The following is a 16,330-nucleotide window of genomic DNA, read 5'->3' on the forward strand; positions in this document are numbered from 1 at the left end:
ATTATCTCCCTAGATGAGGATGAGCCATAAGACTTCAGCTGTAATATATTTTCTTGAGCTTGAAAAGGTCATATAGTAGACGGACTTTCCATATTAGGAGTCAATTTCTAAAACTGGAGACATCTGTTACAAAGTGGCAGCATATCAGCAAAATAAATTTTTACCAATTTCAATCTACATCTTCCTAACCATGGAATGCTGGTCAATTGATTGTGTGATTCAGAAACCAAAATTGGGATTGGAGAGTTTTGGTCCTGCTTTGATATTTCTATGCTGAAAACTGATGCTCTGCGCTAAGAAGATCTCTATGCAGAAGATGGCACCATGGTTTTGCTTGTGAATGGCACCAATAAGATTTTGGTGCTAAGGAAGTTACACTGAAGAGGATCATCTCTGCGCCAATGAAGAGAATGTGGCACATACACGTTTCCGAACTGGGGCGCTAGAATTTACATCTCCATCTTTTTTGCATCAAGACTTTTCAGACTTATGGCATTGATCATCGGAGGACTGCATCTTTTTTGATTTAGGTGATGGCCTTAACTATTGAGATGGCAGCCTGAAAAGATTCTAAAAACTTTCCAGGTGCAACCTCTCAACTTTATGGCCTTGGAAATGTGTGCAAAGGTCACACAATTATGATTATCATCATGGGAAGGCTGAAAACACATCCGTCATGCTGGGCTGAGAATCATTTTAGAATTGCAATGGGATATCTTTTGAACCCCAGCTTGTCTGCCATATTGAAGAAAAGTGATTCTAAATGGAAGTAAATTTTGCATTTAATTGATTTTTTTTTTTTTTAGTAACTTGCAATCGAAAATAAAAATTATTGGAAAGAAAAACTTGAGGGATAAACTGGATTACAAGTGGCTGTAGTTTGAGAGAGCAAAAACCCATTCTTTTGTACTAGCAGAAGAAAACAGATTGAGGAGACTCACATGGTGATGGAAAGTCCATGCATGCTCAGAAAAACATTCTTGATATTTCTGAGCTCAGAAAGTAGAAGCTTCAAAACTGCTCGCTTGCACCCATGTACACGTATGTATGGGTGCACACATTTACTACTGTATTTCATAACCTGCACGCAAACAATATGCGCAGATTACAAAGTAGGAGTACATATGTGCACACACATGCTCATGTATGTAAAAACCCCAAGCCTGGATGTATCAGGAAAAGTAGCAGTATTTAACCGGATAAATCTGAAAAGCACTAGAAGTCCATCTGATTAGCACTTATATGAATTATCTGGGTATGTAAGATAGCCGGACAAGTCTAAAACAAAAGTGCTGTTTATCCGGATGAGTTCAAATTTGTCCCTCTAAGTAGCAGCAAAGGTGCTACTTAGCCAGATAAGTCAGAATTTAGCTGGATAAATATGCACAAATGATATACCCAAGTATTTGTACTTTGAATTTTAAGGAGATATGCGAGTAAAATCTATTCGCATTACTTAAATGCATTCACCCCCCCTCCCCCACCCTCACAAGTCAGCTTTTAAAAACTTAAGTCAAGGATTTTATAAAATGCACGTGGCAATGAAATTTCCAGTTTTACCAATTAGTCTATAGTTTGCCCAGACCATCGGCAGCTCATGAAGACATTCTTGGCTCTTCAGCTAGAAGTCCCCTCATTTCGCCCAGAGCCCCAGCCAGGCATTTTTTCACTTTTGAGATGTTTACGGTGACTTATACCAGATATTGAGGAGTAAATTTAAGCAAGTAAAAGGCTTAGGCACATCACTTTGCCGGGTTATAAAAAAAGCAACGTATGACAGTAACTTTCAAACCGGCCCTGCATATTTGTGGGCGTATGTCGGCCCGCGTCCAGGTACGTGGCTATTTTATAACATATGCGCGCATATGCACAGCCTGGCCACATGCAAAGGTGCGCCAAATTTTAAGTGGGCGCGCGCCTGTGCGTGCAAATCCTGCTTCTACCGCGTAAATCGGGGAATTTTAAAAGGGGCGCACGCTGACCCATTTCCAGTTTTACCAGTTCATCTCCAGTTCGCCCAGTTAAAGAGAAAGGTCCTCCACACCCCCCCCCCCCCCCAGGTTTGATAACCTTCACTTTCCTCAGTTAGCCCCGTCCCTTAAAACCCTGCAGATCTGCCTAGGTCCTTTACATTTTAACTTACATAGCATCCATAGCAGAAGAAAAGTTACGGGGCAGGGGGCCACGGCATGCGCCAGGTCCCCTAAGTATTTATGCGCACGTCTCAGGTTCCCAACCCGAAATGCCCATGCCCCTTTTTGAAAACGTTTGAGATGTGCAGGCTGCGGCCCTTATGCACGAATCTCGGCGGATTTTAAAATCCATTCGGCACGCGTGAGCCCGACTTATTCGCACATCCCTCGATTGACGCGCGCGCGCTGGGCTTTTACAATTCACCCTTAAGTGCCTAACCTGTTGTTCCCTTCCTGGAACACTCCTGACCTGCTCCCCCACCTTTTTTTTTTTTACACACGCACAAGTTTACTCATGGTCCCCGAGATATGCTCGTATGTAACAGTTTTTCAAATAGCGTATACTCGCGTACATGTTATTTTACCCGTACATGTGTTCTTTTTTACACGTGCATCTTTTAAAAATTCACCCCTTAGAGTGCTATCCATCTCAGTGCCGTTGAATGATGGTGCCCACTTGTGCGGCTGCTTTTCCACGGAGAATAAGGTTCAGTTAAATCTTACAATGGATTGCTGAACTAATATTTTTCCCTCATTTGGATTTAAAATTTGTCATAATTTAGTCATGTTAGTAGTTAAACATTAGGTGCTGTGCATACTTAGATATACAGATCATTTAGGTTTACCACAAATTTCATTAATGTTTTATATATGCCTAATTTTTAAGCCATCAGCACTACTTAACAGGAATAAAAATTCTTTTTTCATTCAGTTAGCAATATATTTGTGACTTACTTTATACTCTTTGCACAAACCACATAAAGATCATCTTTTTTGAAGGCTGGTCAGAACTATATCCTTAATTCTTTTAAGAAGCAATCACCTGCAGCTCTTTGCCAATTTTTATTTCTCTGTTTAGTAACAAATGCAAAATTGTAATGTGCTACTGACATGCAAGGAAATAAAACACTTGCAAAGAGTCAAAGATATACTGAAATAAATACAACAGTTTCAAATTTTAGGTCCTACTGTTTGTGACTAATATCACCAACTGAAAAGTGCTGCTTTTACACCATTATTTCACACCAAATTTGATCATATCACACCCATTTTGAAAGAACTCCACTGGTTACCAATTTCTTTTCGAATACAGTTCAAAATATTGACACTAATACATAAAACATTATATAATGAAAGAATCAAATGGCTTAACGCAGTATTACGTTTCCATACACCACAAAGAAATTTGCGTTCATCAAATAAAGGACTACTTTCAATACCGTCTCCCAAATTGGCCCACCTAAACACAGTTAGAGAGCGGGCACTTTTCCTAGCAGGGCCAAAACTATGGAATTCCATACCAATGGATCTGAGAGCAGAGACAAATCCTCAGACTTTTAAAAAGAAACTAAAGACATGGTTATTTCAGCAAGCTTTCCCCGATTGAATACTTTTTTTTTTTTTACTTTGTTTTAGTATTTTATTGAGCATTTTATTTGTATTTTATTAAGTATTTGATGAAGATTGTTTTTGTATTTTGGTTTATTATGTGTACGTTCTATTTCATTATTCTTACTGATGTATTTTACTGTATTTGGTTTTCCTCTGTAAACCGACATGATGTTTTTTCGAATATTGATACAGAAAAACAAATAAATAAATAAACAATAAATTATTCTGTTTCAGTGAAAAAGCTCACATTTTGATGAATGTTCCCAGACTACCAAAGTAATCTGAAATCTTAACGTGCCAAAAATTAAATAATATTAAAGTAAACTTGGGGTTTTTCTACTTTCCTTCAAATTAAATATGCCAAAACAAATGTACAATATGCATATGTGGAATATATAATCTGAATAAATCTGAAAATATATTTTATGAGGTGCTTACAAGTTCACAATCTTTTCTGCTAGTTGCTTCTGTACTGTTTACACTGGAAGGCCCAGATCCTTCTGCAGTCCCACCAGCAGCTCCACCATCTTGTCGTTCAGAGGCTCTGGGTGTTTCTTCTAACTGCAAAAGGTTTAGCTGCAAAGGAGAGCTGCATCTTGATTGGAATAAAGGAGGAGAAACTTGATCTTGTGCACCAACAGACTGTGGTGTGGAGGAACGGGATGGTCCATCTCGTGATGCAGTACCAGGAGCTTTTTCATGGTTAGCAGGTGGGTTGTAATGGAAAGGCTGCGTTGGATACAAAGTCTGTGTGGGGAAAGGAGTTGGAGTTGTGAATGGAGATTGTGTTGAAAAAACAGTCTGTGGAGTGGGATGAGTTGAAAAATGAGGCTGACTAGGGTAAAATGCTTGAGGCAAACTATTGTTCATTTGAGGGAACAAACAGTTGGGGAGCACAAGGGCTACCATAGGAGTCATTAAAGGAGTAGAGAAGGGTTGTGGTTGCATAGGACAATTGCTATTTTGAGAACCATGAGGCTTATTAATACCAGAAACCGATACTTCAGCAACCTGTGGTACAGCTCCTGCTGCTGGAAAAACTGGCAGTGGATATGCAGGCAAAACTGCAGGGAATGGCATGGGTGGATAACTTGCTTGTGAAGTTTCTGATGGTGACCAAGCAGTGCTATTTAGGCCTATTAATGGGGATCTGTGAGGCTGTTTTGTACCAGACGTAGTACTGCCAGATGATTCTTGCTGTTTAATTCGTTTTGATTTGGACTTTCTGTTCTTTCTGCCTTTTTTCCAAGAGCATTCCATTCCAGAGGGTCCATTTCGTGGCCTACGAATAACTGAGAGGGGAAAAAAAGAAATGGTAAGCGTTACTATTATAATTTGAAAGCAAGTGTTGTCAGCCGCTGACATTCTCAAGCATAAGGGCTACAATAGTCTGACTGTTACTTTCCTGTCTCCATTAACATTTTCATATAGACATTCTATGGCTAATTTGATATGCACGTGACTCAGGCTGGCACATGCTGCGTGGATTTTAAAAGGCGCGAGCTACACGCACAAAAATATTTTCTGGTAAAAGGGGTGGGGCATAGTCTGGGCGGGGCATGGGTGGGCCGGATCTGTACTATGATTCCAGTGCATAAGTATTTATGTGCACAAGCATGCATCGGGGTCCCCTGCCATGTAACTTTACTTCTCCTATGGATGGCGTGTAAGTTGTGAAATTAAAAAACAGAGGCTAGTCAGTGGGGTTTAAGGCTCGGGCTAACAGGGTAAAAGGGAGGATAACTAGTTAAGGGGTTTAGGAAGTCCTCTCCTTTAGTGGGGAGAACTGGGATAGGACTGGGGAACCTGCTAACTGTGTCGGCACGTGTATCTTATAAAATCCCCTCCACTTACGCGGCAGAGGTGGCATTTGCGTGCATCAATATAAAATCTTGCCAAAGGTATGCGCAGATAGCAGATTTTATAGCATATGCACGTTAACGCGCAGGTACGTGTCCATGTGCGCAAGCCGGCAAACGTGCGCACGTGTTCCTGTCCATGCCTCTTAAAATTCACCTCTCTGAGCATAACACAGAGGTTCATGAGCAATTAGAAATCAAGTTTGATGTTTATGAATCGTCTTATCTATTGGTTGATGCAAAATGTTTGAACTGTTTGTTATACAATTTGTTGTCTTCTAATGATTCAGAACTTTGGCTCATTTAGCTAGTCCCAGAATCCTCAGCGGGCTGCTTCAGACTGAAACTGCTGAGATACAGTGAACTTCTGACCACCTCAGACTCAAGAATGTGGAAGATCTGGGAAACCTGTAAGTTCTGCAAAGCCTATAATTAAAGGCCAGAGGGCTATCAATGGCAATATCTAAACCATAATACAAGGACCATAATACAAGCTTGGTTCTCACAGAAACCATAATACAAGCTTGGTTCTCACAGATTCCTATCTCGACTGACAGAAGCCAGGTGAACTGAAGATTCCCAGAGGTCACAGCTTTAATTAGAAGCCTGGCACCAGCAACAGAATTCAGGCCTACTATCTATTCAGAACTCAGGTCTACTATCTATTTATAAAACACAGAAGATCAGAAGGATCAGAAGGAACAAAGTGCATCAAAGCCATGTTGATAAAGAAACTTTTTATGGTGGGAGGAGTTTTCTCAGGGTAGAGGAGATTAGGTTGTGACACTGTAATATTGGTGAAGGATCCTCTCACAAGCATTTTCTATGTATAGTTGAAAGTATAAAATAACAGCGTGTACTAGAGATTACAAGACACATTGATGCTCTACCTGTCTTGCAAGGTTGGCATATGTGCTTCCAAAGATATGAAATATTAAAATTATATTTGTTCTAAAATTCTGATTCATATCTTTGTTTAAAAAGTGCTGACAAGCGTCTTATTAAAGTCTTATATTTAGACATTTTTCATTGTAATTTTCATTTCTTGGGTCAGCTAAATTCACAGAGAAAATGAAGTTGGAGAGAATGCATGAAACTGTAGTGTATCTGGCAAAGATCTGTTTTTTGTTTTATGATTCCATAAAATTTAATGGCAATCAGTCACTTGGAACACCTTTTTTCAGTAGAAACTCTATTTTTGATGGAAAGAAGGTTCTGGAATAAAAAAGTTATGGTATGATCCTGACAGAGGACAGATGCAGGAATAACAAACGTAGTCTTCACAGAAAGATGACAATGGAAGCAAATATGCAAAAGTAAGCTAAGGACAGAGTAGCCTTAGTGGTGGGGAAATGAGGGTACAGTCAGAGAAAAAGAATCTCTGGTATTGCAGCAAGTACAGAAAACAGGCATAGAATATGTTTAAATATTCCCTAGAGTTCTAGGCAATGGACTTAGAACTAGTTTTTAAAGAACAGAACACCAGAAGAACACAATTTCCTTAGTAAATCGAAATTGCTTACCTGTAACACAAACAAAGCATACGCAATCCTCAGTTTGGGAGTCCCCACTTGTCTGGCTGATATTATCTTTTTTGTCCATGGACAAAGCTAAGTTGTTTACTTGTAACAGATGTTCTCCACAGACAGCAGGATAAATCGGCTACACAATACCCATCTCCCCTTTAGAGTTGAAGTTTAGCTTGCTATTAACGCTGAGGAGATTCATCTGGCGGGCTGCTGCATGATCAGAAAGACTTTCTAGGTTTCTCAGAGCACTAAATGAGCTATCTATCTTGGCTCTGTTGGATGATGATGTTCACTTGTGTGGCTGATTTATTCTGCTGTCTATGGAGAACATCTGTTACAGGTAAACAACTTAGCTTTCTCCATGGACAAAAAAGATAATATCAACCAGTCAAGTGGGGACTCTCAAACTGAGGATTGCATATGGTTTGTTTGTTATTTTGCATGTCAAATAGTCTTGAGGCAGTTGCTGTTGAAGCAGGAGCTGCTGAGATAGGGACTGGTCACTAGCTAATAAACTGGGGTCTGTATAACTTGCTTAACTAAATTATTTCTTTCTGCTGGGAAGGTTATTTGTTTGGGTTTTTGAAGTTTCTTTCTTTCTGTTAAGGAAGTCTGCCTGATTGCACTTTTTCTTTGCCTGATTTGTGTCTTTGAATTTTAATTCTCTCTGCTAGGGAAGTTTGCCTGATCTGCTTGGATGTTAGTCTGCTTGATTGTATCTTTGAAATTTATTCTTTTCTGGTTAAGAATGCTATACAGTGCTTCCTTGTTTGTTTTTTCTCATGCACTCACCCCACTTTCAAACCCACATTTACAGAACTGCCCAATTAGAAGGCAGGGAGGAAACTTACATAAAAGGAGCCAACCAGTACTTCAGAGCTATAGCCCGGCCATTTGGCACCAATGGCCAAGTAAAACAGTCTGCCTTCACCCTGAACATCAGATACAACACCAAGATCTGGGAGCCTTTGATAAGTATAGGGGTCCTTGATTTTTATTTTGATCAGTTTCCTCCTGATCCTTTGGGCTTCATTCACAAATACTGAGGATTTTTTTCCCCTTATTGTATATCCTCTCCCACCTTATTTACTCCAGTCATTGCAGTGTCAGTCCTGGGCTTGGGGCCATGCACCCTTCAGATCCTTGCAGTCATGGACCACCAATTCAACCACTAGGTGTCAGCCCTCTCCCAGTCATGCCATCACCACACACAATTAAAAATTATGCATTCATAATACCAGATTTTACATGAAAATGGACAGTCTGAGGTAAAAATATCACATACAACATGTGCATTTGCATGCAGAAAACCCTGCAAAAAATGTAAAAGAAAAAAGGCATTTGGAACCCATAAGGTATTAGGCCTCTGGATACACATATTGGGGTAGATTTTAAAAAGGTGGGCGCGCTACCTGGCGCGCGCACATGTACACCCGATTTTATAACTTGCGCGCACAGGCGCGTGCAAGTTATAAAATCAGGGGTCGGCACACACAAGGGGGTGCACAATTGGGCACCTTGTGTGTGCCAAGCTGAGCTGCCTTCCCCCATTCCCTCCCCCCCTAACCTGACCTTCCCACCCATTCCCCTAACCTTTCCTTCCCCTAGCCCTACTCTAACCCCCCAAAAATTTTATTTTACCTTTTGCGCGCACCGACAAGCTGCCAGCACGTGATCCTTTGACACAGCGGCAATGGCCGCTGTGTTGTAGGCCTCTGGCCCTGCCCCCGCCCGCCTCCGGACCGCCCCTTTAGTAAAGCCCCGGGACTTACACATGTCCCATTGTTTTACGCACGTCACCAGGCCTTTTTAAAATAGGCCTGGCGTGCGTAATCTTTTTAAAATCCGGGCCACTAGATGTAGGCTCAGCCCTCAGAAAGCAATTAGTAAACAATTACAATATAGTAAAATTCCCATACCAAAACATTACTACATGTCAGCACTCAAACAGTAAAAATCCTACCTATTAAAAGACAACACTGTAAATACTACACCAGCCCCTAAAACATACACATCCTATTAGTGCCAAGCTACTAAAGATCCTACACAAAACTATATGCTAGCAAAAAGCCTCACCTTGTTCACAAATGCAGATCACAAACAGACCCTCACCAAATAATGAACAAAGATCCTATAGTGTAAGTATAAGCATTCAGATAAAAACTGAACTGGAAACCACAACAAGCCAGACTCTGTATGCAGTGCAACAATGGAAAAACAGAATCATCATGCTTCATAAAGCATCACAAAATAAAATCAAGAAATACAAGTTATAACATTAAATCCATATTAATACAAATAATAAATATTTAAAAAATCCTGACAAATAGAACATCCAATCATTAAAAATTCATATACAATTTTCAAAATGCCAGTAAAATATTTCAAAACAGTTGATATATAAAATATCACCCAATAATGAAAATTATAAGGATAAAATCAATCCCTTGCTTTCCATATCTGAGAACTTTTGATTTTCAGATTCCCTGAGATTATCATGGATTAGCAGGTGGGGAAGGGGGTGGGGGGGGGGGGGGGTTGTTGCACACAAACTTTCTCCATGCTCTCTCTCTCTCACATGACACCATACACACACACACACACACACACACTCTCACTCATGCGCTCTCCCTCATTTGCTCAATCATATATACACACACACATATACATTCTATCACATGCTCAATTAAATACACACAAACATGTTCAACTATACATACACACATTCTCGTTCCCTCTCTGTTTCACATGCTGAACTATACACACACACCTACACACACGCTCATATGCTCTCTCTCTCTCTCATTCACACACATGCTCAGATACTTCCTCTCTCATGCTTAATCATACACACACGTGCTGGTTCACACTCTCTCACATGCTCAATCTCTCACACACACACACAGGCTCATATGCTCTCACATGGTCAATCACACACACACAGGCTCATATGCTGTCTCTCTCTCTCTCACGTGTTTAAACACACACCCATTCATATCCTGCTCTCTCACATATTCAGACACACACACACACACACACACACACACGATCTTTGTTTTCCCCCTCTGGAAGCACAAGGGGCAGCAGCAGTAGTCTCCTCCTTCAGCCCCCAGCTTTCTTTTAGCCTTCATTTGTGCAGTGCTGTTCCTGCTTCTGACTTGGGGGGGAGGACTGGGGAGGTTTCTTGCACCCCATAGACTGTGCTGCTTTTCACTGCTGGAGAAGGCCGATGCTTATTTCTCGCCTGTTGTCTGCACTGCTTCTCATTGCTGAAGTGGGGAGAGGGAGGAGGAACACTGGCTCCTCATTACCAGAGTGGCAAGGGGGAGGGAGAAGGAGGCCAATGTGTCTTGCAGCCCCACAGGCTGTGCCGCTTCTCACTGCCAGGGCGGGGAAAGGAAAATGAACCTGTTGCTTTTTGTAGCCCTATGCTCCTCACTGCCAGGACAGGGAGAAGGAGGACAACTCCACAAATAAAACAAAAATAATCCTGTCATAAATTATAGACCTATGGAATCTCAACAAATACCATAGTCAGCAACATCATCCAACAACTATTATTCACCAGGTAGACTTGAGGGAAGCCATTGCTTTTCCCTGGCAGTAAGCAACATGGGGCCCAATATTCAAAGATATCCGGTTATCTAAGTTATCCGGGTATAATTTATCCGGATAACTTAGAAAGGATATTCAACAGCATGGCTATGCTGCTGAAAATAACCAGATAAGTGCTAGTTAATTGGATAAGTAATATCTGGGTAATGTTAGATGTGCTATTGAGCAGGTCTTACTTATTCATTTAACTTAACCAGATAAGGCTGCATATGGGCACTTATCCAGTTAAGATTGTGGATTGCAAACTGGCTAAAAGACAGGAAACAGAGAGTAGGATTAAATGGGCAATTTTCTCAGTGGAAGGGAGTGGACAGTGGAGTGCCTCAGGGATCTGTATTGGGACCCTTACTTTTCAATATATTTATAAATGATCTGGAAAGAAATACGACAAGTGAGATAATCAAATTTGCAGATGACACAAAATTGTTCAGTTAAATCACAAGCAGATTGTGATAAATTGCAGGAAGACCTTGTGAGACTGGAAAATTGGGCATCCAAATGGCAGATGAAATTTAAATGTGGATAAGTGCAAGGTGATGCATATAGGGAAAAATAACCCATGCAATAATTACACAATGTTGGGTTCCATATTAGGTGCTACAACCCAAGAAAGAGATCTAGGTGTCATAGTGGATAACACATTGAAATCGTCGGTACAGTGTGCTGCGGCAGTCAAAAAAGCAAACAGAATGTTGGGAATTATTAGAAAGGGAATGGTGAATAGAACAGAAAATGTCATAATGCTTCTGTATTGCTCCATGGTGAGACCACACCTTGAATACTGTGTACAATTCTGGTCGCCGCATCTCAAAAAAGATATAATTGCGATGGAGAAGGTACAGAGAAGGGCTACCAAAATGATAAGGGGAATGGAACAACTCCCCTATGAGGAAAGACTAAAGAGGTTAGGACTTTTCAGCTTGGAGAAGAGACGACTGAGGGGGGATATGATAGAGGTGTTTAAAATCATGAGAGGTCTAGAACGGGTAGATGTGAATCGGTTATTTACTCTTTCGGATAGTAAAAAGACTAGGGGGCACTCCATGAAGTTACCATGGGGCACATTTAAAACTAATCGGAGAAAGTTCTTTTTTACTCAACGCACAATTAAACTCTGGAATTTGTTGCCAGAGGATGTGGTTAGTGCAGTTAATATAGCTTTGTTTAAAAAAGGATTGGATAAGTTCTTGGAGGAGAAGTCCATTACCTGCTATTAAGTTCACTTAGAGAATAGCCACTGCCATTAGCAATGGTTACATGGAATAGACTTAGTTTTTGGGTACTTGCCAGGTTCTTATGGCCTGGATTGGCCACTGTTGGAAACAGGATGCTGGGCTTGATGGACCCTTGGTCTGACCCAGTATGGCATTTTCTTATGTTCTTAAGATAACCAGATAAGATGCCCTGCCTCAAGCTGCCCATTGCCCATCCCAAAATATCCAGCTATCTACTTAGCCGGATAAATACTTATCTAGCTAAGTGGCAGCCGCTGAACATAGCCAGATATTCAGTGGCTGCCACTTATTCAGATAAGTCCTACTTATCTGGCTAAGTAGCATTTCAATATTGATCCCATGGAATATATTATTTGGATTCCTGCTAAGGAATCTGTGATCTGGATTGGCCACTGTTGTAACCAGGATACAGGGCTTAATGGACTCTTGGTATGACCCAGTATGGCAATTCTTATGAAGTCATCTTCTTCTATGCTTAAGATTAAGCATTTATCCAGTGCCCAGATCTTCTGATTCCATTTCGGTCCTGAGCATTACCTATTCTGCAGGTCCTAGGCTTCAGGGCAAGGAACCTGAAGATTGTACCTTGGGCGCAGACTCACATGCAACTCTCTCAGTTCACATTCTTCTCAGGGTGATATCCGGTAGTTCAGTTCTGCAAGGCCTTGACTACTTTGATCGACTAGCGGTCAATCAAATTAAATAAATAATAAGTACTACTTTCCTTGTCTCTTGGGAGGTTAGAAAGAGATTCAGCAGGTGGATTTTCATAGTTGTCTCCTGCAGGGAATGGATTTACAGTCTCCTTAATGATTCTTTTGCACTGTAGGCATGAGTTTTATAGGTTACAAGAGGAATTATGATCCAGGTCAGGTGAAGTCAGGAAGGAGTCCTAGTGGAAAACCAATGGGTCTAAGCCTAGGGCAAGGGCCAAAGCTCTAATGCTCCAGAAATCCTTTCCTCTAGTTCAGGAGATGGCAGCCTGGATGGTAGCACTCTGTGTAATACCACTAGCTGATGTGATCAAGTTGAGGGAATCTTGTAGCCCTCAGGTACCCTGGTAAGTGAATCAGATTTGGTCTGGAATGGAGTTCCCTGCAGTACCTAGCAGCAGTTCACATGGCCAACACCATCATCGTACAGACAAATGTTTTGAGCTAACACTTGAGACCATAAAGAATAAGGACTGGCAGAAGCAGTTTGTGCCCCAAAACAAGTAGATTTCATATTAGACCAGTGAAACTCCAGGTTGAGCAAATTCTTCAGACAAAAAAAGGCCTGGTGAAAGGAGAATAACCAATGGGACAATGTAATACCAGGTATAAAATATAGCACAATGATAGACTGGATCAAATTGGTGGTGGGGGGTGGGGGGGGGGGGGAGGTGGCATTATATGTGATGGGATGGCATAGAGTCAAACAGGATAAAGCTCCTGCAGGAGACTAAATGCATTGTGGAATCTACAGAAATTTCATGTGTGATAAAGAAGAGTATAATGCTGGGGAGTATGCCAGCTAGAATGAACAGACAGATGATGACATGCTACCAGAAATTAGCAAAACTAGCAAATTTGGCAGCACAGTAATAATAGAAGATTTCAATTACCCCAATGTTGATTGGGTAGATGACATATCAGGAAATGCTAGGGAGGGAAAGTTTCTAGATGAAATAATTGACTGCTTCATGGAGCAACTGGTCCAGGAACCAACAAGGAGAGCTATTTTAGACCTAATTCTTAGTGGAACACAGTCTTTCGGGAGAGAGGTAACTGTAGTGGGGCTATTTAGCAATAAATAGGAAATAAAAACAACCTGATATTCTGCTACTACTCAAAAATAAGATTAGCATACATCTAGTACCCTATTGTTCGTTTGGGTACTAGCTGTATGCAATTCCAACCCCTACACAATCTAATTTGTGTAGGGGTTGGAATTGTAAGAATGTGTTGCTTTAGTAAGCATAGAGATCTTGTTGGCTTGTAGGGAATTAAAACATTAGCTAAGTAGCTCAAATGACCAATTTAATAAGCATTGAAAACCAAAGATAAGAGTGAACCTAATCCTTGTGGTAATTATTAGGAGTCAGTGGAAATCTCTCAAGAGGGGTGACACAATCAAATTTATGTGAACCGAAGATAAGTTTGGCAGCAGCATTTTGGAAGAGCTGGGAAGAACCAAATACAAAATGTTACAAAAGTCTAAATCAGAGACCAGAGAATGAACTAATATTTGTAAGTCTGGTTTTTCCAAAAATGGTCTAACGTGCTGAATAAACCTGAGATTTAAAAGGGCAGATCGCAGGATCCCAAGGTGGCAGCAAACTGAAATGTGGGCTCCAGAAGCTAACGTCTTCTTTGCTATAATTTGATTTCCTGCAATCTTTTCTGAGTTTTTCTATTAGCCCCGATGGGCAAGAGGATGGGGAAGGCTAGCACTTACCCGAGTACTTCGGAGGTGACAAGTGTGTCAGGACCTATGGATCATCATCTCCTCCGATCCGCAGACCCCTTTGGATGCTCTGTGCAATGGTTGTTGGGAGGAGAGCAGATCAAAGGCTTGACTTCTTCTGCACTAGACCCGGCTGTTAGACTTCTCCAGAGCAGGGCCGTACCCCCTCCCAGCCCGTTCTTCAGATGTGTAAGCTAGCAGGTCTTGAAACAACTGTGGAGCAACTAGATGAGATCACATGGCGCTCTGGGGCTACATTTTCTGATTCCCGGATGAATGAGCAGCTGGCTGCTGGGAGTGTGGCTGCTTCTGTTGGACCAGGAGATACAACAAATGGTTTTCCTTTATCTGCTTCTGAAACTACTGCAGATTTACCTATGTGCTTCAGAGGGTCTTCAGCTGAGGAGGTACTGTCCTTTGCTTTATTTAACTCCCCAACTATTACTCTGGAGGTTATCTGGGAAGCCGTTACTAAGCTTTCTTCACAACTGGGTCAGTTTGTGGTTAAACGGCAAGGTTTGACTTCAGCCCTGCAGAGGACCCAAGATCAGGCTGCTGCTACGTCACAAAAAGTAGAAACTTTAGAGACAAAAATAAGTTTTCTTCAAAAGTCTGCCAGGTTTTTGTCTAAAGGTCATTTTTTTTCTGATCAAGGTTGAGAATCTAGAATCTGTGATTCGCAGAAGGAATATTTGGTTCATTAATTTTCCAAGGAAACGGCTGGTTTCTCCTATGGAATGTTGAGGAAGTATTTCCTAGAAGTACTGAAAATTCCTGAGAACCTTATCCCCTCTTATAGCTAAAGTATTTTATTTACCACAAAAAAAAATGTTGTACAAGGTGTAGTTATATCACAAGCTTCTTCAGATCTGTTTCATTTGACTGCTGCCCTGGAAAAATCTGAAGAAGTGATATCACTGTCAACTCTTACTGTGACTTTAGCTTTAGACTTGGGACGTGATTATATTTTGAGTCTATTTTTCTGTAACAGGAAAACTTTATTTCCAAGGTTTAAAGGCGTCTCTAAAGCAACTCAGAGGAAGAGATTTCTATTGTTTTGACCTCGTGTTTTACAGTTATGACCTCGTGTTTTGGCTCAATTTTCCTTGTAAATGTATTGTTAAATTTAAAGGGGTTAAATATGTTTTTTTGATCCCCCCCCCATAGCTGATTAGTTTTTTGAATGAGAAGCAGCATCAGGTGAATAAGTTATGGGGGTTTTCCAGCTTAGTGATCTTTTTTGTTCCTTTCTTTTTTTTATAATTACTTCCTTTGACATGGAAACAGGTTCCCCTCTATTTGTGGACTGATCTGACATCCAAGATGATATTAATATTCCTTTTTGTGTGATATTGTACTGTATTATTTTCTCTATATTTTGTTTCTACTAAGTGTACTACTTGGTTGTTAAAATTGAAATTGATATAAATAAAAAGTTTTAAAAAAATGACAGATCGTATGAGAAATAACTTTTCTGACATAGGTAACCCTGAATCTAATTTAGTCCTCACTGTTGTAACTGAGTCTTTCAAAGGTATGTCCACACCACATATCTGTGGAACTAAATTAATGGAAGTGTCTTTTCTTGTAATCCACACGCCTTGGTGAGCTAGCTGGACACTGATTCAAGCATATATTAAAATTAATTATATTTTTAGACTGCTTTTAGTCCACAAATGTGACTACCTGGATATCATTTGCACAGCAACTAAGACCATAAGACCACTTTCTTCTTTGGATGCGAGAAGCTCCAGCTGCCAGATCTACCAAGGCAACAAATTCACCTGAAACCACCCAGTGCTTAACCCATGGGTTTGAGAACTCAGAGTCCAACGGACTTGGCTCCTAAGGGGGAAGACAGAATCAGTTCCACTAGGATGATCATCCAGAGAACCCCCAAGATTCAGCCTACACTCCACCAGGAAGTGGGGCCCTAACACCTTTCCAGGAGCAGCCTATGTTCTACCGAGAACCTAGGCCTAAAAAGCATTCCCAGGAGCAGCCTACTCTTAGCTGCAGCACCAGACAATCTGCTGGAGACAGAGAAATACTAAGGAGCT

At 40.9% G+C, this 16,330-nt stretch overlaps 1 protein-coding gene across 1 annotated transcript in view; it reads right to left on the reverse strand.

The window, feature by feature from the left end:
- The window catches only part of PER2 (period circadian regulator 2), an 89,743-nt gene that overhangs the window by 22,478 nt on the left and 50,935 nt on the right, over window positions 1–16,330 (reverse strand). The window contains 1 exon segment of the mRNA XM_029616002.1: window positions 4,023–4,876. Coding sequence (XP_029471862.1) covers window positions 4,023–4,876 — 854 coding nt within the window.

This window comes from Rhinatrema bivittatum, chromosome 9 (assembly GCF_901001135.1).
Source record: "Rhinatrema bivittatum chromosome 9, aRhiBiv1.1, whole genome shotgun sequence".
Classification (NCBI taxonomy): Eukaryota; Metazoa; Chordata; class Amphibia; order Gymnophiona; family Rhinatrematidae; genus Rhinatrema; species Rhinatrema bivittatum.